This window comes from Bombus affinis, chromosome 9 (genome assembly GCF_024516045.1).
Source record: "Bombus affinis isolate iyBomAffi1 chromosome 9, iyBomAffi1.2, whole genome shotgun sequence".
In the NCBI taxonomy this organism is placed as follows: Eukaryota; Metazoa; Arthropoda; class Insecta; order Hymenoptera; family Apidae; genus Bombus; species Bombus affinis.
This window is the reverse complement of record NC_066352.1, coordinates 9,812,004-9,835,283: the sequence shown is the minus strand read 5'-3', so window position 1 is coordinate 9,835,283 and position 23,280 is coordinate 9,812,004. Positions and strand designations below refer to the sequence as shown.

At 39.4% G+C, this 23,280-nt stretch overlaps 3 protein-coding genes across 3 annotated transcripts in view; all 3 read left to right on the top strand.

Annotated features, from left to right (window-relative positions):
- The first annotated feature begins 41 nt into the window (after positions 1–41).
- Positions 42–4,641, top strand: LOC126920101 (putative uncharacterized protein DDB_G0271606). The gene is made up of 3 exons (XM_050730027.1): positions 42–52; positions 386–845; positions 1,435–4,641. The coding sequence occupies exons 1-3, from the start codon at positions 42–44 to the stop codon at positions 4,267–4,269; spliced, it is 3,306 nt and encodes a 1,101-aa protein (XP_050585984.1). The 3' UTR covers positions 4,270–4,641.
- A 1,668-nt stretch (positions 4,642–6,309) lies between these two features.
- On the top strand, positions 6,310–10,522 carry LOC126920100 (hydrocephalus-inducing protein homolog). Its single transcript, XM_050730026.1, has 14 exons — positions 6,310–6,426; positions 6,525–6,740; positions 6,883–7,081; positions 7,201–7,339; positions 7,684–7,811; positions 7,898–8,099; positions 8,160–8,346; positions 8,428–8,552; positions 8,851–8,944; positions 9,041–9,264; positions 9,349–9,443; positions 9,935–10,149; positions 10,248–10,350; positions 10,488–10,522. The coding sequence occupies exons 1-14, from the start codon at positions 6,310–6,312 to the stop codon at positions 10,520–10,522; spliced, it is 2,079 nt and encodes a 692-aa protein (XP_050585983.1).
- A 67-nt stretch (positions 10,523–10,589) lies between these two features.
- LOC126920099 (hydrocephalus-inducing protein-like) overlaps positions 10,590–23,280 on the top strand; it is a 28,169-nt gene continuing 15,478 nt past the window's right edge. The window contains 30 exon segments of the mRNA XM_050730025.1: positions 10,590–10,714; positions 10,819–11,008; positions 11,158–11,396; positions 12,256–12,375; positions 12,437–12,520; positions 12,612–12,793; positions 12,862–13,100; positions 13,167–13,364; positions 13,633–13,795; positions 13,862–14,058; positions 14,129–14,506; positions 14,834–15,070; positions 15,208–15,363; positions 15,426–15,492; positions 16,081–16,337; positions 16,420–16,559; positions 17,674–17,803; positions 17,882–18,105; positions 18,320–18,819; positions 19,002–19,172; positions 19,355–19,526; positions 19,746–20,198; positions 20,309–20,502; positions 20,624–20,853; positions 21,377–21,530; positions 21,601–21,719; positions 21,788–21,868; positions 21,950–22,067; positions 22,130–22,225; positions 22,307–22,804. Coding sequence (XP_050585982.1) covers positions 10,605–10,714; positions 10,819–11,008; positions 11,158–11,396; positions 12,256–12,375; positions 12,437–12,520; positions 12,612–12,793; positions 12,862–13,100; positions 13,167–13,364; positions 13,633–13,795; positions 13,862–14,058; positions 14,129–14,506; positions 14,834–15,070; positions 15,208–15,363; positions 15,426–15,492; positions 16,081–16,337; positions 16,420–16,559; positions 17,674–17,803; positions 17,882–18,105; positions 18,320–18,819; positions 19,002–19,172; positions 19,355–19,526; positions 19,746–20,198; positions 20,309–20,502; positions 20,624–20,853; positions 21,377–21,530; positions 21,601–21,719; positions 21,788–21,868; positions 21,950–22,067; positions 22,130–22,225; positions 22,307–22,804 — 6,097 coding nt within the window. The 5' untranslated portion in view covers positions 10,590–10,604.

The following is a 23,280-nucleotide window of genomic DNA, read 5'->3' as shown; positions in this document are numbered from 1 at the left end:
CACTAGATATTCCCATTACTCTCGCAAAATTTCGAACGAAAATGAACAAAAGGTACCATTTTTAAAGTCCCTTATTTTTCTTCAATTCGAGAACAGATCACGCTAAATTAGGGGTTAATATTTTCTTCTTTTCCATTAATCAATCTTATAAACTGTCTTTTTATACCAGAAGTTTTTTTTTAATATTTAAGAGTAGTTACTTTACTATTTAAATCTGTCATAAAATTACGGAAGAACATTACGAGCTTCGTTTTCCAACAGTCCCTTCTATCTAAAAAGTAAAATGTGCGACGATGAAATGACGATTGATTTCTGCATTTGATTGCCATTCTTTTGCCACTTTGTCGTATTATTTGTATCAAGAGATACAAGTCGCTTCTTACAGGAAAGCTTCAGTGGATAGAAACATCAGGCAGAAAGCATCGTCCAGACGGCCAAGCACAATGAGTTTGCACGCGAAACCGAATACCGTGCAACAAAAGTTTTTTAAAACCGAGAAATTACCATCTACGCACGATCTCATCGATTCGAACGATCCTTCAAAACTGATCAACGAAGCCGTGGACGTTTCTATGCCGAAGACAAGGTTTAGCTCTCAAGACAGATGCAAAGAGTCTAGGTCTTGTTCCTCGCCGAGACTCAAGTATTTCCCCGCGGAGAAAATTAAAAAGTTGGAAAGTCCTCCGCCTTTTTCTCCTAAACCAATAGGTGCTTTAATCGCACAGCAAGATCCTCGAGAATGTGGAATCGTGTACGTGGCTGGACATCCTGAGCAATGTCGCGACACTGGCCAAGGTGACGCTACAGCGGTCACACAGCATGTTCATCAACATCGACAGCCACAGGTAAGTCGATATTTTATTAATTTTTATTTTTTTCTTTCTAGTTTTATCAATTTTTTCATACAGGGACCGATAGATGAAAGTGAAGTCATTCTATTATATTTGAAGCTTTTGATTGTCCGAATATCCTACCATGAGAATGTTTTATTAACTTTGCCTTCTTCCTTTTAATTTTATCAATCTCGCTACGGAGACTTTGATCGAGGAATATGACGTTACTGTACCATTTAAAGTTCTTTTATCCCCTTAAAGTTCTTTAAAGGTCTTTTTATCCTTATTCGGATACCTTTTATTTTAACTTTCGCTTTTTTCATTTTAATCGGGTCAATCGTGTCTCATAAAGAATTTTATATTACAAACGCAACAAATGTTTTCCGTTTGCCAAAACGAGCGTAAGAGTGAAATACGAACAATTGAGAATCTGATTCCGCCAGGGAATGATCGTTTGTTTAATCTTATTATGTTATAACCGACGAGACTCGTATTGCTTCTACTATCCAACTTCCTAGCCACGAACAGTATTTCTAGTTCAAATCCAATCTTCAAATAGTCCAACTTGGACGCATTAAAGTACAAATTAATCGTTTCGTAGGGCGTGCAAAGTGTGAGTCAGCAACAGGTTGTGCCTCAGCAGGCGATCCATCAGATCGGTCAGATGAATCCGCACTCGGAGAGTACGCTGCCTCAACAAGTTTCAAACGCTCAATCCCATCGTCCTTTCGTGCCCTACGGTTCGCGAGAGTATTCTCCGCGGAAGAATAACCACGCGATTTCCTCCAATCTGCCTGAAGTTACAGCGACGTCGCAACCAGGCATACAGCAGGTTTCAAACGTTTTGGTTATGAATCAAGGAAAAATAAAAAATGAGGATCAGACGAATGCTGATGAAATCGATTACGAGAAACAACCGGTAGGAGGCCGAAATGCAATGGTTTACAGGAGAGCAATGCTGAGCAAAGTACAGCCTAACTTGCTGAACCCTATGGATCCTGTTACGTTAAACTCACCTAACGTTGATCATCTGAATCAGTGTCCTTCGCGTAGTCCCGTTTTACCGCACACGAATCTTCAAAATCCTCAGCAGATTTATCAGCATCTGCAGCAGAACATGGTACAGCAGCAACAGATGCAACAGAGGGTTAACAACTATCAAACGCAGATGATGGGGAATCAACAGCAAGTAGGAGGCCAAATAGCTCCTGCGAATTATAATCCTCAGCAGCTTGGAAGCTATTTTCCTGGTCAAGGAATGACTTCCCCTCAAGATGTAGCAACCAGTCAATTAAAAAATTCAAGAATGATTGGATCAAGTCAACCGAATCATAGGAATTTGGATTGCGCGATGAATGTACAAAATGGATGGAACAACAATAATCAGATGGCTGAACATTCCAGCATTAAGGCCCAATTGAAATCTTACAACATTGACGTGGTAAACGGTAACCAGGCACTCTGTAGACTACAGAATCAACAACAGCAATTGATGCCTCAATATCAGCAACAGCCTGTGCAACTGCAACACTCTGTACATCAGCAACATCCTATGCATCAGTATCAGCAGTTGTGTAGAAATCCTGTACAGGGAAACGCGATTGTACAAAGACAACAAGGTCTGATGGCCTATAATCAGCCAGGAATTAATCAGCAGATGAATCCCAATCAACAAATGGTTCCTACTCAGCAGTTCAATTCCCAGCAATCCCAAGACAGTCATTCAAAAGAACAAACTGGAAGAAAGAAGCCTTTGAAGTTTACTGTCGCTATGATTCGCGATCAGGAAAAATTGTTGGCCACTATGAAGCAGCAAGGAGTACCTTTGGAGATCATGCAAAGACAGTTCGAGATGTTACTGAACGAGCAACGAAAGCTATTAGAGTACGTGGAGGTTTTACACCAACAGGGAGAATTTTCGGAAGAAACAAAACTGGTAGTGAAGAATCGCAAAAAAAGACAGGAAGATGAAAAGCCTGAATGGATGATTCATTTGACGCCTACGAGATTATCCTACCTGCAAATTGAGAAAATACAGGAACAACGAAGAAGGGAACAGGAAGCTCGGGAAATGGAGATGATGCAACAGCAGCAACAACATCAGCAGCAACAACAGCTGCAACAACAACAGCAACAACAACAGCAGATGATGGGCCAAATGTCTGGTCAGCAGGTTTCTGTCCAGGTTCCTGTTCAGGGTGTGAATCAGCAGTACCATCAGCACTGGCAACAGCAACAGGCTAATTGGCAGCAGCAACAGAGGGCTTTACAGAATTACACGAATAACATGCATTCCCAACTTTACACTGTTCCAGTATCTGGCAATGTGTACGATCCGATGAAATCTATGAATTATCAACAAAATATGCCACAGAGTCAGTATGTTCACCAACAATCTCATCAGCAGTACTATAATCAACCTCAATTGCAACAATACCAGCAGTTTTATCAGCCTATTCTTCAAGAAAATCAAGAACAAGTCCAATCTTCCAGTCAGTCTACGGAGCCGTGTAGTTTGTTAAAAATGCGTCAATATAAAAACGACATTCGGCCACAGAGGCGAAACAACGGATTGCAGGATCCGGCAGCGGCGAAGGAGCTGCTGGAGAATGAAAGATTGCCAATGGAAACTAGAAGAGGACTAGAATATCTGGCTAATTTGGCTCCTAAGAAGATGAATGTAATAAAGCTGAACGGATTGCAAGATCGCACCGAGGCAGAAACAGAATTTCAGCGTCGTTTGATCACGTCTATTTTACCGCCACCTGCTAACAAAGTGTCTGCAAATGGCTTGGCGAACTCGAGGAATACGAACAACCCTCCTTCTCAACGATTACTAAACCAGAGGAAGATTGAACAGGAATATTTGAAAGAATATCCCAGACAGAAATCAAATATTCCAAATAATTACTACAGCGTGCAAGCTGAGAGAGAAAATGGCACCGTAGCCACGGATCAGCCACAATTGATCGTCCAACAACAGTTACCAGATCAGAATTCGATGAGTCTCGTTCCTTACGCCGAGAGAAATCTAATGGTAAATCGTGGAAACGTGATGCCGTTTAAGTTCGATGGAAATTATCCTCAGCACTATCAACAGATGCAACAGTATTATCAAAACACGAAGAATTTAGGGAGGAACAATGGCGAAGGCGATGTCGGATCGAGCCAGAGGATAGAACAAAATAAGGGAAGCTTCCATCATGCTGGTGGCGACGCTAGTGGAAATATGAATGGTTCGATGAATGGACAAATGGCGGAGGATAAGATGCTACCTGAAAAGGTGTATTACAGCCAACCGGATATTCACGAATCCAGGACCATCGGGGGTGTGAGATATTTGGCGAGAAAGCAGGACTACTTGCCTAATCAGCAGATCGTGGCACCAGAAACTCTGATTGCAAACAGACACGTGCAACCCCCGATGATGTACTAGTAATACGAACTTTTTGAGATTCTTTTATTTTTGTTTTATAATCCCGTTTTGTTTGATACGTGCTTTGTGAATTTTTAGAAGAGCGTTTATTATATTTGTGATTTTGTATATGCGACCTTTTTAATTGTTTTATGACGAACCAGGTGCTTTGAACGAAACAGATCGTTGATCTGATCAATTTCAAGGGACGTGGTTTAGATTTTTATGATTTCTCAGAATAAAATGTCTTATTACTTTTACGATCGATTGTGTTTCTATAATGAGAGGAGAAGAAAAGTTTGGGAAAGTAATAGGCAGCGTTGCACAGTAGCTGTCGAATCGAATAGCAACAAAGATATTCAGGATCGTTTCGACATTCATCCTGGATAGTTGTTCCCTTTCAACGTCAAGCACATCCTCGTTGCTAGAACCGCTGCCTTTCTTCTCTTCTTCCTATTGTTTGTGCCATTCCTACGCCGTTTCGTCCTCATCAGCAAATTGCCGTCTGCCAATAGAATGCCGTTCACTGACAAAGTGGTTTTCTTCTCGTGTCAAATAATTTCTAATTGTAAAACGTAACCCTTGAAAACGTCATTATTGTCCTATTACCCGTGGCTGAAGTTGATCGCACAATATCGTATCGATACTGTTCGATTCTGCTTTTGTTTCTTTCCATTTCACAGTAAAACGCACTAAATTTAACGTTCACATAAAAATTCATCGCTTTATTAACAAAAAATATATGAAATTCTCGGTGAATTAATCCTGCAACAAATATGGATCCCTGCAAGTACCGCAATTACATGGACGAGATGCTCGAAATAATTGACGAGATCGGATGCCGGTTAGTCTTTTCTAGAAAATTCCTCTTAAAAAATAAAAAATACAGAAATAATGAAATAAAAAAGTAATTTCAATCATTCGATAATCTCGAATGAATGATTTTTGTAGAAAACCCGAACCGGAAGTATGCAACGTCAGATGCCCGCCTCTAGGCTGTCCACGAGGACCTTGTCCAGGGATGTGCTGTTATCAGGAAGACTGCGATCCTTGTTGCATATCAAAAATGCCTTGTTCTCCACCACCTCCGCAACCTCCTGGTTGCCGAGCACCTGCGTTGTGCTGCTTAAAAGCCTACGCCAAGGCAGTCGGCTACCCTCCAGAATCTCCTCTTTCTCCACCTTGTACACGAATACGTCGTAAACTTTGCGTCGAAATGCTCGACAAAATTTGTCGTCCTCCATCAGTTTGCACCACCGTACCTTATTGCCCATCGCCTTGTTGCACAGTCCCACCCTGCAACCCCTATCTATGCTGTTAATTAACATCGTTAACAATTTATTATTCAAGCCAATAATAGTGTTAATAGTGTTAATAATAGTGAATCGAGAATTGATACTTTGCGAGAGAAAAATTGTCGCGTATACCTGAAATTTTTGTGCAATATTAGAGAGGGATTTCGATAAGTCCAATTGTCAGAGTTGTACACTGTACTTATGGACGTTTCATGGAAATAAATGTGATCGTAAATGTCTCTCGACGGTATTTATTATTTTATGAAGTAAATGGAGGATCTTGTGCAAAAGGAACAATGTCAACGTCATTACCTTCCGTTATATTAGAAGGAGTGCAAAGTGAATTTCTAATGTGATTAAAAGCAGGAGACGATTAGGTAAAGTAGGCAAAGTTTGAGAACTGCTGTTCCGCAGACGGTTAAACTTTGACTAATTTTGGATTAACTCTCCAAAGAGCTGCTTGACGTATCAGCCAACGCAATCTATATATCATCCACGATATTAGGGCTGGAGCGTCAAGTGGTGACATGATTCGCCGCTTCCTGATCTAGTTAAATCTTAATTAAAAAATTTGTGAAGTTTGTCTTCAACGAGGAGCATATAAAATGATCAAGATAAGGACGGATGTAATATTTGAATTTCGATTATCGATAGCAGCGTGAACTGGAACAATCGATTATTGACATTCATATGTACGAGCGATTACTGAATTTTCAAATCGAGTATCATTCGCGAGAGGAAGATTATTTTAAATATCGAGGAAAAAATGAACAAGGACGATCAAACAAATATATGGAGAGGTCCTCAGAAATTTAATACGACGCAGATCGTAAACTGCTTGATTCGTAAGTCGCAATATAAAGAAGACGAAGACGCAGAAGAGGTTGGCAAATTTTACAAAATTTACATTGCGATGACTATCAAGGAATACTATCCTATTAATTATTTTGATCAAGATTTGATTCAATTGAATATTTTCAGTATACCGCCCGCCCATCAGAATACATGAAACAAATGTTAATGACAACGGACGAGATGACGCAGTATATTTTGAAATGGAAGAATAGATTCAATTTACCATTGTGTATGGAACTTGAGGCTTCCAATTTCGAAGTCAGTCCTAGTATTATCGTATTTCAACAGTTCACTCCTGGAATCTCCTTGAGTGTGACAGTGACCGTTCGAAACGTGTCAGCGGTAATTTTAAGCTCTTATAACGAAAAACTCGATTAGATCGCCATAAAACTATTTTCAAGGATCCGATCGATGTTGCGTTTCTTTTGCCAATAAAATTAAAATTAAGAATCATAAGATTCGTTCGATTATTCCTGAATCGTAGGTACCAAGATATTTGAGAAGCTCTTACGAGCCTGATCCTTTCTTTTCCGTGGATTTCTGTGGAAGCAGTTACTTGACGATGCTTGCGCCAGGTATTTCCAATTCCTATCGAGTGAAGTTCATGCCTGACAGGAACCAAGACTACCATTATCAATTGAAATTCGCGACTGATAGCGGAGATCTGATAGTACCAGTCGTAGGTGAGATTTTGGGAACCATTAATATCTTCCGAGCAATTTCTTTTCGACTTCTCGTGTCGAGGTCAATTCTAGATGAAAGTAGAACATTGAATAATTTAAACATACAATGACATCGATAGCGATCAATGCGAGAGGAATTTTGGACTTCCCTGATCGAATCGAAGTACCACTAACAGGCGTGAAGATCCCCTCGTCGAAAACGATATTTGTACGCAACATCGGAGGTGCCTCAACTGTTTTCACCCTTTACACTGACAAGTAATTAATTTACGTTTCATTTATTTCATATACGAGATAAAATTCATCCATCATTAGTTCTATAGGAAGAGTAAAATATATTAGTTTAACAGCCGGAGACATAAATACATGTGTCATCGAATACAAAAAATGTCACATTTGCAGTGAAAGTTTAGTATTATTTTAATCGAGACAAAGAATTTTGAGTTACAAGAACGTGGAAGGAGGAGGTTGTAAGAGCTTAGGCGATCTTATGAATCAAAGTTAATTAACTCAAAGAGTCATGGGCGACGGAAAGCCTCATTAATTTACATACGTAAATAATATTACGATGTAATGGTAAAAGCAATTGCAACAAATTGCAGTCCTTGCTTCTGGATCGAGCCATCGAAGGGTAGAATGGAAGAAGAAGAATCGCTTCAGTTCACTGTACACTTTCTGTCTAAGAAGGCTGGCGATTTCGAAGGAAATCTTTTTCTCGAATATGAAACTGGTATTTAAAGAAGGAGGGCAAAACGAAAGATTAGATAAGTACCGATATTGCCCTATTTCTTTTTTCTTTTTTTTTTTTCTTTTTAGAAGAGAAACTGCGAATAGAACTTCGATGCTCCACAGAGAATTGTCCCGTTCGAATCGATAGAGGCAGCATCAGAATGGAAGATACTTTCTTGGGTCTATCAAGAAGTAAGATTCTCACGATCCACAACAGGAGCAATTATATCGTCAAGTACAAGTGGATGCAGCTTGAGAGCATCGAGGCGGATAACGAGCGAAGAGAACAGTAAGTAAAACGATCATCACGAAGATAATGGCAGAGTGAAAAATAACAACTTTGCCGCAGTTATAAGAAATTGTTCCATCTGGTTTATGAGAGCGAGCTTAATCGTTGCGTGGACCTCGTTCATTATAACGTGTGCACCCCTGATATCCATCAGTTGGTTTATCAACGTATCTACACGGACGAGCTAGAGTCTCTGACGAAAGAAACCTTTCAGTATAATCATATTTGTTTTATGTTTGCACCAGAGGCGAGTTCTTTCGATTCTAAACAACAATTTACGTGCCATTTACGTTTATTCGATAAATGACTACTGGCGAATATCTGTTAGGAAGCTGAAATTTGGCCACAATCGTCTACCGATGTAACAGTTTTCTTTCGTGCGCTGGAAGTCGGCGAGGTGACCAGTACTGCTTATCTAGAAGTGACTGGTCGCGAAGATAGAATACCACTGACGTAAGACAAGTATAATTTTCTAAAATATTGTAATACCAATAACATTTTAATAATAACATATAATAATAATAATAATACCGATTCGTTGATATCCGCGAGATAAATACTCTTTGTTACATCGGTTGTAAATAAACTAATAACAGCATAACATAAACGTAACAAGGAATATAATAAAATAAAGTATCACGAAATAAGGACAGAAACAGAAATAAAAAAGGAAAATAAAAAAGGCCAGTTGACAGGAGATTGTTCAAATGATTGTAAAAGTTATACACTAAATTCTGCTCTTCTATTATAGTCTTTATGGAACAGGCAAAGGACCGGTTTTCCGCTTGAACGTTCTCACGATCAGTTTGGAGAACATCTACATGTGTTCGGTGCACAATTACGAGGTATAATCTACCCTACCTCTCGGCTCGTATTAATTGCACCTGAAAAAGCTGGAATTAAATCAGAAATTGTTGAAACAAAAGATGCCATCGTTTCAGATAATAGCAGCGAACAAAGGGCACATACCCGGCACGTTGATTTACAAGGCAAAACCAACCGATTTCGGCGGAACGGTCGACGTGACACCTGTCAGTCTTAAGCTACAACCAGACGAGCATAAATCTTTCAATTTATCGTTCTCGTCGAATCGTAAGGGCGATTTCGTGGAGAGGGTCGATTTCGTGGTAAAAGAGAGCCTCGAGGTGCTCAGCTTGCATATCAAGTACGTTGTACGATCGAAGAATAGGGAGAAATCGTTCGGAAGACGATGTTCCTTTTGACGATACGTCACTTTCTTGTCTTACAGGGGATGTATTATATGCCCTACTTTGCACTTTGACAAGGAGAGCCTCGATTTCGGCACAACAGCCCTCGGTATGCTTAGCGAAATGATTCTATTAGGTAGAGAAAAAGAGCGAACGGAGAAATATATCGTCGATTTGACGGAAGAATGACATAATTAAGGAGAGTACATTTTTAGGAAATGAAAAGTTTGAAATAAAAGTTCGAAGTAGAAAATTATTAATTAGTCAACTATTTGACGAACGAGCAATCTTTTTCTTTCACAATTTAGTTAATAGATTTCGGGGGACTCGATATCGTTCTTGTAAAATGGTATAATTTCATTAGGTAATTATGACATCATTCCCTTAATAAATAGCTCAGAGTTAGCGTTTCCAAAAATGTCAACGATGTGTCACTCTTCTAGCAAACCGTCGATATAGAATATAGAATCCTAGAGATTCGTTAAATATTTTCCTCTCTGTATTTTTATGATTCTTCGAATAAGATGTTAGAAAATTCTTCAATAGATATACTAGAAATATTCGATGAAAAATTGACAAGAACGGCTGATAAGGACAAAAACAGTTAAACGATTATGTTGTTCATAGGATTCAGCACTAGACAAGACGTGTACTTGAACAACCTAGCCCTGATACCTGTAGCTTTCACCATAACCGTGCTGAACGACGGAGATCAGGTTCCATTGCTGCACGAGGACTACGCGAAAGCTCAAACGAAGCCAAGTTTCCCGAGCAAACCACGAGAATTCCAAGTTGCCCCACAGGAAGGAGTGGTGGCTGCTCATGGTTCGATGAAAATCAAAGTAAACAATCCCTTTCTTCGATCGTTTATAATTAACAATTGACAAGTCAGATTGATTGATTTAACGGGGATTATGAAACAGATTCTAACGATTTGCAGGTCATTTACACCGCCAATATCGCGCGTGTCGGTCAGACGACTATTCAGGTCGACATGTGGGACTCTGATTCGGATCCTGTCACCTTGCCAGTGAAATTCTGCGGTAAAGTGGCTTCGTTATCGATCGTGCCGCGAGAAATCACCATTCAATTTTGCTTCACCAATTTTCCTTATTCGCGATCCTTCGCCGTGGAGAATACTTCCGATTTGGATGGCTATTTTTATTTCATACCACAACAGGTATCGTTAGGATGGACAATCATCAACAGCACTGAGCGTAGTTATGTTTATTAGATGCTTTTCCTCTTCGTTCGTTTCTTTCAATTTCGGTTTCTTTAGGTTTCGGATAATTCGGCGATGATTTGTTCCCTTTGCAATAATCAGGGTTACGTCAAGGCTCATCAGTCGAAGACGATGGAAGCTGTTATCATCACGAAGACTCTAGGACCTCACAAAGTCATGCTAAAGTAAAGTACTTGACATTTTATAATTATCCTTGATGCACATAAATATAGCTTGGAATCGAAACTGTTTTACGAGCTTGGAGACAGTATAAAAAAAATGTCTATAGTATGTTAGTTATGGGAGAACCATCGTCAGTATCATCCCACATGGTCATAGCGTGCAACGGGCAAGGGCCCGTGGTTTCTGCAGAGCCAACTTCCTTGGACTTCGGCGAGGTGAAAGTTCTCGAAGAAAAAACGATGGAATTCCAGCTTATCAACGATTCACCTGTTCCTACTCAGTTTATCGCGACACTGGTACTATTCTTATTATTTTCTTCGATAGTGATTTTGCAGTTAAATTACATCTTGTCAAAAATTACAAAGAAATCAATCGTCCACATTCTCTCGAGCGACGATTCTTTAATCCTTTTTTTTTTTTTTGTTTTTGTTTTTAATCATTGAAGAAAAGCGAAGATTCACTGTGCAGCGTCAGTCCAGAGTCTGGTGATCTCGAACCGCATGAATCGATGATCATTACTGTCAAACTATGCCTTGTGGAGCCTGGGAAATACAAAGATAAAATTATGCTGCGTGTAATTAACAGCAGAACCATCCCTGTAGAGGTCAAAGGAACTGGATATGGTTGCAGTGTCGTTTTCGAGCCACAGATATTCCCAACTTTCGACTGGGGACTGCTTTTCAGGTTTCAATCATTCATTATCACACCATCAAATTACTCGATCGACCGGAACGTTCTGCCGCTAGACATTTGCTTCTCTGCCTCTATATTTGCAAGCTTATTTGTAGATTTTTGCAAACCGCAGATAATCGGAAAGTATATACAGAGTGTCTCCAATTTAAATGTCAAAACTTCCGGAAAGTATAGGGGATCGATATATTAAGAAAAAAAGGTCGATTCAAAAAAAGATTCGTTCGTTTTTGCTCCATTTTGGAGGAAATCGCGAGGAAGGAAACAAACACGCTTTCCTTCTTTCACTTACTTATTCGTGTTATCATCTATTTAATGAAAATGAGGTCGAATCGTAGTTGCAGTGCATCAAATATTATCAAAGCAATGTTCATCTGTAATTAGAGAGGAGGTTATCGTTAGATGTAATGTTTGTATTGCAGCAAGAGGCCAAAACTTTGAACGATATAACATACATAAATAAGCATAAATAAATAAACGCAGAAACGAAAATCTTTTTGTTTTTTTCCCGCGATTTTTTCCAAAGTGGACCGAGAACAAGCAACTCTTCAAAGGACTTACTTTCTTAGTTTATCGGTCTTCTATACGGTGCAGAAGTTTTGGCGTTTAAAATTGCAATACGCTGTATATTTAAACTATCGACAGACAATTTATAAAAAGAAGAAGGTAATATTATCGGAGAAGTTAATTACTATCGATAAATTCTTGTATGACGAAGTACAATTTTAGTGTTTGCATTTTGTGGAAGCGTCTTTGTCGGAGATATATATTTCTTTTTTTCCAGCAGCGAAAGCGATAGAACTTCCCTATCAGCTTAATGTAATATAAATAATGTATGCTTGTACTTGTTTAGCCATCAGCAAATAGATCGAACAATAACTCTGACGAACAAGGGGACTCATGACTATCAAATGATCTGGATAACCGAACCAGAAGTACGATTTCGACGAGGTCAAATGCTAATGTCCCACACGTAAGGAGAAAATTTGACCGTTCCCATTGTATAAATGTTGTATAAATTTCTCTAAACGCAGCACGAAGTTTCAACTACATCCTTCGATCGTCAATATTCCACCGGGGGAAACGAGACATGTCTATTGCAAGTTGTTCTGGAAAGCGTGAGTAGAATGGCAGAACGGTCACGCAATGATTAAACGGAAATAGAATTTCTCACGATCAAACTGAAATATAACATAACTGTTAACGTAGAAACGAGTGCGTGGTAGAAAAATGGAACGTTTTCGGTCAATTTCATGGTATAGGGAAACGTGAATTGATCGGCACGTCGTCTTTCACGGTTACTTTGACAGAACCGCAGATTCTATTTAGTAAAAGGAGGTTAACGTTTCGGGTGGACGTGTGCCCCGAGGAAGACAAATTACAGCAAATAGGTAAACACGTAAACGCGAAGCGATCTATTGACGTCTGAATTTTCTGATCGTCGTGATTATTCGTTTAGACGAATTATTGGTAACAAATCAATCGAAGCTGGACCTTAACGTTCAGCTCTCGGTGAAAGAACCATTTCATTTGATAACCTCTGCCGAAGAACACGTGCAAAGTATGCAGATTGTCCTGATCGATGGAGGTACCACGAAAATTCGCGTTTTCTTTTCCTTCAATGGCGATACCGAGGATTGTTACTCGAAAAATTATTCCGGCGTACTTCGATTAGAATATCAGGAGCATCCCAATCAGGTAAATTTTTTGCTGTTCTCGAGAGTTATTTGATATTGTTTCATGGTTTGAAAGGATCGCTTTTAGGATAAAATCACGTGTAAGGGTTACGTGAATTTTCCAAACCTCGACATACAGCCTAGTGATTTTGTAATTAACTGCGAGTTGGGTACAAGCGCCGAGGAAATATTAACGTTAACCAATAACGGACCAATATCGGTTGTATATAAATTCCTGTGGCTCGCAGATTCCATCGATATACAACGCGATTCGGACGTCGTGCCGGTGAGTTTGAAAATGAAACTACGTTTTGATTTGTAGGAAACAACTACTCGAAGAAATTTCAATTATAGAATATTTATTTGATAAAATCGCCGAAAGAACCAAAGATGGTCATACACGATATTGATTCTTTCGAATTACTGATAATCCTTAAATCGAGCATGCAATTTAAAAGAAATTAGAATAATATCAAGCATATTTCTGTATTAATTCATAAAAACGAGACATTTTCATTTCGTTGAATCTTCATAATTATTATGCACTTAAAAAGGAGTGTTCTGGATGTTCGTCGCGCAAGGCAAAATTAGAGGCGGATACAGCCGAGATGCAAGAGGTCGAGGTAGCGGACGAGGTACACGAAGACATTTACACGAGTGACAAGCAAGACGGAGTCGGAGACGGGCCATTAGACACGATACCGCCACCTACGAATTGTATTTCTTGTTTCAATTAATGTTCTCTCAGATCTTCCTGTAAAAACTAGCGGGATTTTGTTGCAGCGCCCATTTCAGAGAACCAGAGCTCGGAAATTCCTCTTACGGAGAAAATTTCTGAAATACGCGATTGTTTGGTATCTGCAAAGGAAATAAGAAACTTTCTAATGCCGATTGTTGGATCATATTTTAAGGCAGACGAAGATCTGGTTGTGTTAGAGAGCATGCAGACCGATCCTCCAAGGAATGACTATATCAACGAAGTTAATAGAAATAAAATTCTAACGATACTAAATAAAATTATAACGATTAAAAGTAAAATAATATTGGTAGACAGAGGGAAGAATTTTTGAACGAACAGATACATTAGATATGGTAGATACACTTTTCAGATCCAGTAAAGATTTTCTTTCAAAGCAGTTTAAGCCCGATATTTGCTTTCCACGAGGAAATATAACGTCCTGTTTTATGACAACATCCACGTATGAAATATCTTTCCAGGTTCTGAAGATCGTTCCAAACGAGGGCACGGTGCTTCCGTATTCTGTGCAACGAGTACACGTAGGATTTCACGGTTTCGAACGGCTTCGAATAAAAGCCATCATCGTCTGTGAAATTTTCCGTGGACCCACCGAGCGGATTCATCTACTCGCTCGCGCAGACGCTATTCGATATGCAATTGACACGAATGTTATCGATTTTGGTCAACAGGTATTCATATATCTTACTGTCTAACGAAAATATCCACTTAATCGTACAACGTTATTCGATATTCCTTTTGTACAATTATTTTTGAGATTTATGACATTCGCCGGATCTTTACTTCTATGCTACAATATTATAAATTACAGGACGATAATATTAGTACAGAATTTATTGTAGGACGAAATATCAACCATGACAATCGCTAAGGGTTGGTAATAAAATATTACTCGCGACAAATGAAAGCTTTGTCAGTTATATAAATTACGGACGTTCATAATTCACGATCAGTATAGATCGTCATATAATTTCACGAAATTATAAAACATGTTACAGTTGTTTCTGGAATATTCTCGTAGCAGCGTTGTCTTGAGGAATCTCTGTACGATAGCGTTCGATTACGAAATAAAAGTCACGGAGGTGGCTTCCAACGAGGCGATCGATCGATTCGATATATATCCATTGATAATCCAACCGGATGGTGGCTTTGTGGACGCTGAATCGGTCGTGGAGTTTCACGTGGATCATCTGCCAACCATGCTCGGTCCTATCGGTCATCGATTTCAGTTAGAAGTACGACTAAACCCTTTTTAAATCGATAATACGTTCGGCGATTCCATTCAATTCTTTGTTATTCGAAGATTTGTTAATAAGGGCTCGTAAACTCCATAAGGAGGCATACATTTGCATTTTTATTAAAAAATCCTTAGATCGGTCACTTGATGCCCGTCACGATCGAAGTGATCGCTTATGGTGCTTTTCCGCAAGTTTACCTGTGCATTCCTCGAGGAAAAATGCATCAATATCATTCCATCGAGTTAGAATACTCTGCTATCCAATCGTTGACCGAGGATTTCATAGTTAACGTAAGACAAGTCGACGATGTTTCCAACGTTTTACATAAACATTGATGGATTGTATGTGACAGAAAATAGGGAACATCGTTGCCAAGAAGATTAACGATTTACTCGAAACGGACATGGAGATGTTAGCCGGTAAGTTTCAATATTGTCACGATATTTAAGGAACGATAAATTTATTATAAAGTTGAGTAGCCGCGCAGAGTCCTATTGTATTTAGAGTGAATAAATATTTCACCGACTCGTGAACAAGAATGACAGTAGGCAAACATTAAGTATTCTATATGGTTCGTTTCGTATTAACACACTGTACTTTCCTTCGAGCCGAGGAATGGTGTATTATTCCGCACGACGAGACGTTTCCACGAACGATGGACATCGACATGGCGATAGAAAGGTGGTTGGCAAGGAAGTTCGTCGATGCAAATTCATACATTTTAATGCAGCATGCTACGACTCGCAGGAACGAGCCAATTCCTCAACTTTTTTCATCCGAGCACGTTATTGGTATGTCTTGCTCCTCGTAACCTTTCCTTTTATTGCCTCGAACGTAATTGTGCGTTTATATTATTCGCTCTGCATTATGCAGCCTGCGAACGATTGCAAATTCTCCCGTTTTTTCCTCGCAAATTTATTCAAATTCACAGGCAATTATCAAATATCATTGTCTTGAGTAATAACATATTATTATCATTAAACTGAACAACTTTATCCTCTTTCAAGATATGAAACACGTGATCGTCGAACGTACTGCTCACTACTCGGCCAATGTAATTAATTACGGCCCATGGAACGTGGAAATGAGAATGAAAATGGAGAACAAGAAAGACCACCCGGGAAGATCTGGCATCATAGTACACTTCAGAAAGCATTCCAAGCTGTTGGTCGGCGATTCTGCTATTCTTCAAGTGACCTGGCACCCTACACGAGAAAGATTTTCAGAGAAAAGCACAGAAGTGAAACATATGATTTACATAGAGGTAATCTTCGTCCAGACGAAAACGCAGAGAATTCACGAGCTTGGCAAATGAGCTTGGCAATTCTATTTACGATTCCATGCAGGTATTATATGGATGCACGATTCCTGTCACTATAAAGGGAATAGTAACTTATCCGTACGTCACCGTCAATACCAAGTTTCTGGACTTCCAGGACGTTGTTGTTGGAGAATGTTTGGTTCTCCACATTTTGATCAAGAACGAGTAACAAATTATTCTTTTATCGGAACTTAGACAATAATAACATCAATGTGTAGAACGGGACGAGCTATTTAATTCTGTCTTTGTCCGGCTCAGATCGGATTATTCTGCTTGGATCGGCTAGTAGTACGATTCGCGCACGAAAATATCGAAAATGAATGGAGTTCGGCCGAGTGACCCATATAAATTCCTGCGCGAGTACTAGAAGCAACAAAAAACTGCTGACTCAGTAGTGTGTAGCACATGAGAACGTGGGCAGCTTTTTCCCGGCCGCGTCGTCGGCAAAAAGCCCTTGTTCCTTCGTGTTCGCGAGAACCATTGGCGTAAAGACTGACTGCAATCGGTTTTCTTCTGTTTCGCATCGGCGTAACCATCGACTTTTTCTTACTCTGCTTTTATCTTTCTTGCTTCTTTACTTTTCGTCGACAGTTGTTTCCGACGATTATTTCTCTCTTACACGCTTGTTATCGTAAAAATTTCACTTGTTTCTTGTCGTACAAATTCTATCGGACAAATATGAGAAAATTATTTAACAAAACGTGGTCGAAACGCGAGGATCATCCTACTATATTTAAACAGGGAATAATACTTTATGAATTTCATTTTGTCAGAATGCTAACCGCAAAATTTCTTGCCGCTGTATATTCCACTAGAAATGATCGTGCTGCTTTGCAAACTGAACTTCTTGCCTATCCGCTTTTAACCGCAAACACGCGGTCCTCTTATACGAAATTTTTCACCCTCCCATTCTCTGAAAAAGCTCATTCTCACAACGAAAGTTGTTGCAACGCGTAACGAGTCAGGCGTTTGCGGTTTCTTTGAGAATGGCGAACCACCATTGCGTGCGAGTCATTTTCCTCCAAATTCGTTCAAATAGAATCTTAATTAAAGTCGACCTATTTACGATCTTCCACTTTCATCTGGCGCACACGGAAACGAAGTAATATAAAATGGACGGAAGAAAATGCAAACATACTCGTACGCAATGGTCGTCTTGAATATTCTGTTTGGTCCGATATTTTTAACGTCAATTTGATCTTCCTGTCCGTGCTCGATATCCTTGTATATTCGACTTTCGTCAAACTCATTTTATCTTTCACCTAAAATTATTTCGCAGCGGATTAGTCGATTGCGAGTGGGAGGCGAGGCTATCGGACGTTCATCGTAAGAAGCAACACGAGGATTATCCATTTTACGTGGAATACGATACAAATTACTGTCCTCCTGGCCATTTCGAAATTGTCCGGGTATATTTCAAACCTCGGAAAACGGTAAAAGCTCTCTGTTAAGCTCTCTGTTAAGAAATTCTTTCGAAGGGTTAATTGTTCCAGTGCTATATAGAGACGAGGTTAAAGATTATCGTGAAAATGAGCCCTGAAACGCAGATAGTCGCTATAACTGGCCGTGGAATCGAAAAAAGATTGAACATAATCGAACCGACTATTCAATTTCTGCCCACTATTCCGTATACGAATATTCAAGAAGTAGTTTTCACGATCGAGAATACTTGCAATTATCCTGTGGAGTTCTTCTGGCATCATTTGGACGAGTAAAGATACGCTTATGAGTTGCTCAGAAGTTACACCGGTTAATTCTATATACTAGAAATGATCCAAGCGATGAAATCAAGAACGTATAAAAATTGAGTTCAGACAGACAATTGAGATGAGAGTTGATCAGTTTGATATCTGAGTGGCTCATACCTGCCTCTTAATAAACGACGTTGTTAGATATCGTTTTCTCGATAAACGACGTTGGTCCAGTGTTTTCCAGATGGAGGATCATATAACGAAGGCTCTGTTGTATTACTACAAAGTGAAGGAAATACTGCTGCCACCCAGAAAGCCTGGTGAATCGATACCCTGGCAATTAACGAAATTTTACAGAGATATAATCAACGAGATGGCCCAGGCGTTAATTATGGAGAAGTTAAACGAAGAAGAAATATTCGAGGAAGAAGTTCAGCTTGAGAGAAGGAGTCACGAAGGAGACACGGGCAAGAAGAGAGAGAGGATGACCAGGTCGAGCGTATTGAAGAGGAAAACGAGGAAACGCGAAAGATCTATTCAGCAATCTACGACGAGGAAAAGCAGCGTTCGTGAATCTAGTCGTCGCGGGAAAAGAAACGAAGTTGTCAGTGACTTGTCTAGCACGGATTCGGGCAGAAAAGACTGTCCGGACTTTCCAATTTTGAACGAAACTCTACTGGAATCCATTCCTCTACCCACGGGCGATCCCGAGGAAATCCAACACATGCTTTTCTGTAAGTCCTTGTGTCATTTCTTTTCGTAACGATATGTCGGAATTGACATAAACTGGCCATTATTCGAAACTTTGTGATCAAAATATATTCTGTCAGAAATGCGAAAATATTTGAATACCTTCGAATGGCAGTGTACAGTGTTTGCCACTTAAACTAACAACAATAAGTTTTCATATTGCCAGGTTACATAGACAGCCTTTATAAGAGTTCAGATTTCCAAAGTAGAATGAAAGACCCGGTGAAGGAACTTTTCGAGAATATCCAGCGAAAATCTGACGTGTCGAACAATATTCCGGATCCCTCGAAGCCTGAGAAAAGAGTCTGCGTTATTTTCCATGGAGCTCCTTTCACCGGTACTCCATTGTAACACGTACATCTTCGCCATTCACGAATCCCACACCAACTTCAGTTTCCATGATCTACTTTGTTGCAAAGCTTAATCCATGCCACTAACGATGATATAATCTCTTCGGACACGTAATTAGTCATTGTTCGATATCTTCTTAATCGATGGCACGTAATTTATATTGTTCAGAGTATCAAGAGGTTGCGTGCCGGAGCGCCAGAGTCTTAGAAATTCCAGTTCTTAGCATCGATAAGGCGATCACGGAAGTTACTGCGCTTTCCGGAAGTCCATGCTCGATTCAACTTCGACAGATCATCGACGATGCTTATGAGATTTACTCGGAGGCTTTTGTGAAACAAAAGTAAGATCCACGATACTTGAAAGTAGTTATTAATAAATAATAAATCATAAGTAACAAATATCCAAAATAAAATACTATTACTTATTCGGATGTGACAAAAATCTTTATTCGCGTTTGCTTTCTTTCGTTAATTATAAACATAGGAGTTTGCATAATCGCCCTTTCCTTTGTTCAAGTTTTTCATCTTCGTTAATGAGTTAATATTTCATTCTTTATCAGACAGCGTTTGATCAGTCAAGACGCTCGTGAAGGCAACGAGGTCGGATCAGAATCAACTAGAAAAACAGGAACTTCGAGTAAAAGGAGAAGTTCGCTGAAGGAGAAATCGTCCAGGACAGGAGGATCGCCTAAAACCCCAAAGAAATTGAAAACGTCGAAATCTGCTAAAATACAAAGTTTAGACGCGCAGAGAGAAGCAATCCTTCGACTTCATGCAGATCCTGATCCGCTGGTAGAGCTGGATAAAATTCCAACCAATGAGAAACTGGAAATGTTGGATGCTTTGAGTAGATACGAATATAAGATACAAGCTATTTTGTTACTGCAGAAAATAGTTGATCACTGTGATATCCATGACTCGCCCAGAGACAGAGGTGACAGAAGTCTAAGGAAAAAGAAGGATTCGTTCCTTGGGATTACTTCCGAATTAATAGCTGAAGCTCTTGAAGAAAGGTTTCTTTGTTACTTGAATCTTCTTTTTTTCTATGGATCTTTCTATGGATTAAAAATCGATCGACCTGTAACCAGTTGCCTCAATTTATAACGAAACGAATGGTTTATAGATTATCCATGGAGGATTTCAAGCGAGGTTTCGTTGTACAGAGCTTGGAGTGCAATTTCCTGCGAAATAACACGCTCGAAGCTTTGCTTTCCTTGTTACGAATCGTCGGCAATATCGAGTATCTTCTATTCGTTACTTTTCTTAATTCGATGGCTTGCTACGACACAAGGGTAGAGCAACTTCAAAAGGAAATAGGTAAAATTAAAAGGCAAAGTAGGCAATTTATAAGAAGATAAAAAAATGAAAGAAAACGTGAGATAGCTTCGAAATAAAAAGTTGTTCGATCCCTCACTATAAGAAATTGCACGTGAAATAGAATTGCCAACGGCACAGAAAACCGAGCTTTTCATCTTTGCAGCGATGAAAGCCACCGATCCCAATCAGAAGATCCAGGACATCGACGAGATGTCGTCGTCCGAATACGATCAACTTCCCGACGAGGATAAGAAGATGTATCTGGACGCGATTCTACCACTTAAAAGGGCGGAAGCATCGCGTAGGCGAGCTCGATTCATCGAAAGAATGATGGAACGTACAAAGAAAAAGGTTTGATCTTTGATCTGTAGAATCCGATCTGTGTTGGCAGCCCATTAAGGATTGACATTGCATTAATGCAATATTTCATTCGTAACCTTTTCTCAAACGATTTACATTATTGAATCCTTTTCTTCGTGGTTATTAAAAAGAAATTCCAAGGATTTCCTTAACATCCTTTTCGTTATTATTCTTCCATCGTACAATTTTAAAGACATTTACGTACGCGTATTAAATTTCCTTTGTACCTTTGGTTTGTATTTCTTACAAAATACATTTTCATCCGTCTATTGGCGGCAGGTGTATTTAAAGGGTGAATGTATTAATTTATGAGAATCTATCGAATGAAAAATTTTCGTACGAAAGCGACCTTTCAAACAGTTTCAAACTGAATGGAAGTTTAGCATCAGCTGCGGTTAAATCTGAAAGCCGCGGAAGCTCTTTCCATTAATTAGAAAGTTTCGAAGGTTCTCTCCGAGATTGCAAGGTTTGAATTCGATTGTAAATTTACATGGAAATTATGACTGTTTCGCAGGAGAATCGCAGCTACGTTTCAAGCTTGAATACAACCAAGAAGAAGCGGAACGCAAAGTCGACGAGACACGTGACGGCAGCCAGTAACTCGAGGCCAGCTTCCAGTAAACGAGGGACAAGCAAAGCAACGAGAAGTAGAGACAGCTCGAAACGAAGTGGGTCTACTAAAGTAAAGAACTAAGAACAACAGTCGGGATTTATAATCACGTGTTCCTTATTCTGTAGGGAAAGAATCTGTATCGAGCGAGGTGAAAGAAATTACGGCGACTATGGATCGATATTACAAAGATCTCTCGTCGATTGAGGCTGTGATTCGCAATTGGGATCCCATAAGAAAGACGATAGTAATTTTATTTTCCTCCTCGCTAATTCCTCTTGAGTATCGATGACGATATTATTATTTCGTCTGTAGGAAACAGCTTCTACAACGAAGTCTAAAGCATCAAGAAGCGCTAGATCCAAAGATGTATCTCCTTTAGATACAGTTCCTGAGGTGATGTATAAAAGAAACGATACTATACTTGATACAAACGATATAATTCGTAGAAAATTATACAAGAAATGTACAAATTAGGTGCCAGCAAATAATTTTCACATATGGTACGTAAGATCCAGCGATCCCTGGCAAGACACAATGTACGATCTAGTTGTCGCTCAAATGAACGAGAACCTATTGGCAAAATCTGCTCTTCGTAAGTTGAGTAATAGCAACCTGTCTTCTTAGATACACAACACGCACATGTATCTTTTGCAGCCGTCGAGATTATACCAGTACCAGATCTTCGACCCAAACTTTATTCCGTCCTCAGGTGGAAAAACGTCGAAAAACGAGCTAAAAGAATTCTCGGCGGTACGCTCTTGAATTTCACTGTAATTCCTGTACCGATATTTCCAATAATAAAGAATCGCGAATAAATTAATTGTTATTCAGACGTATATCAATTGGTTTCTTTGACATCGATGCCGGAAATCTTTTCCGTCAACGAGTCAAACGCAGTCAGCGAAGTGAGCGTGCAAGAGAATTACACTATCGCTAAAAGAAATCGTAGAAGACGTGGTCGTAAAACGAGCAAAACGGAGGAACAAAAATCATTGAACAGAGCGGAAAATCGTTCTGTGAACGCATCGACGATTGGAAGCAAGGACACGAACAGCGCGTCATTTCTGGAAACGATTCGGGAAGAGTCCTTGAAGCCACGATGGATTTTACTGCCGAGCGAAAGCCAGAGATTCAAGATCCGCTTCCAACCGGAAGAGTCGGGTCACTACGAGGAGGTGTATGCGTTGACTCTGTTGGATGGAAATTACGTCACCTACGAAGTGAATGTTACCGGTGTAGCCGATATACCGAGGCTGGACATGAATCCTAAAACGATTTTTGCCAAGGTACTAATTACTAATTCTCTATCTCTATATGCTCGAACTAGCTGTAGGAATTCACGAAGATAATTTTACCTTCCGATTTTTGGAAACACATTTGACAACCTTCCGGAAGGATGATCACTTTTTCGTTTTACTATTTGTTTTACTTTATTGTTTTGTTTTACTAAGTAATATTTGAATAGCTTCCTGGAACAGGAACCTATGGATAAATAGTAGGTAGCAAGAGTTCATTGGGTCGAAAGTTTTAGCTTTTTAATATTGATTATGATCGAACTACGTGGTAGAAATGTCTTCCAAAGAAATTTGTTCTTTTCGTACGTAGAGAAGAAATAAAAGTTTCACAATAATTCTACTATTTGACTAAAAATTACGTACTGAGCACTTATATATCTATCTCATAGATCTAGAGGCTCCTTCTCTAAAAGCTTCTCAATTAATATTTCATTAAAAGGCCAACTAAGGGAAAGATAATATCATTTTGAATCGCTAGAAACAATTCAGGTATATCTGGTTAATCCCTTC

Bases quoted from the DNA above. Each gene is read 5' to 3' on its own strand.
- LOC126920101 (XM_050730027.1), top strand. The intron at 846-1,434 runs GTAAGTCGATAT...ATCGTTTCGTAG, and splicing joins ATCAACATCGACAGCCACAG to GGCGTGCAAAGTGTGAGTCA.
- LOC126920100 (XM_050730026.1), top strand. From the start codon at position 6,310: ATGAACAAGGACGATCAAACAAATATATGGAGAGGTCCTCAGAAATTT. The intron at 6,741-6,882 runs GTAATTTTAAGC...CCTGAATCGTAG, and splicing joins CCGTTCGAAACGTGTCAGCG to GTACCAAGATATTTGAGAAG. The intron at 7,340-7,683 runs GTAATTAATTTA...AACAAATTGCAG, and splicing joins TTCACCCTTTACACTGACAA to TCCTTGCTTCTGGATCGAGC.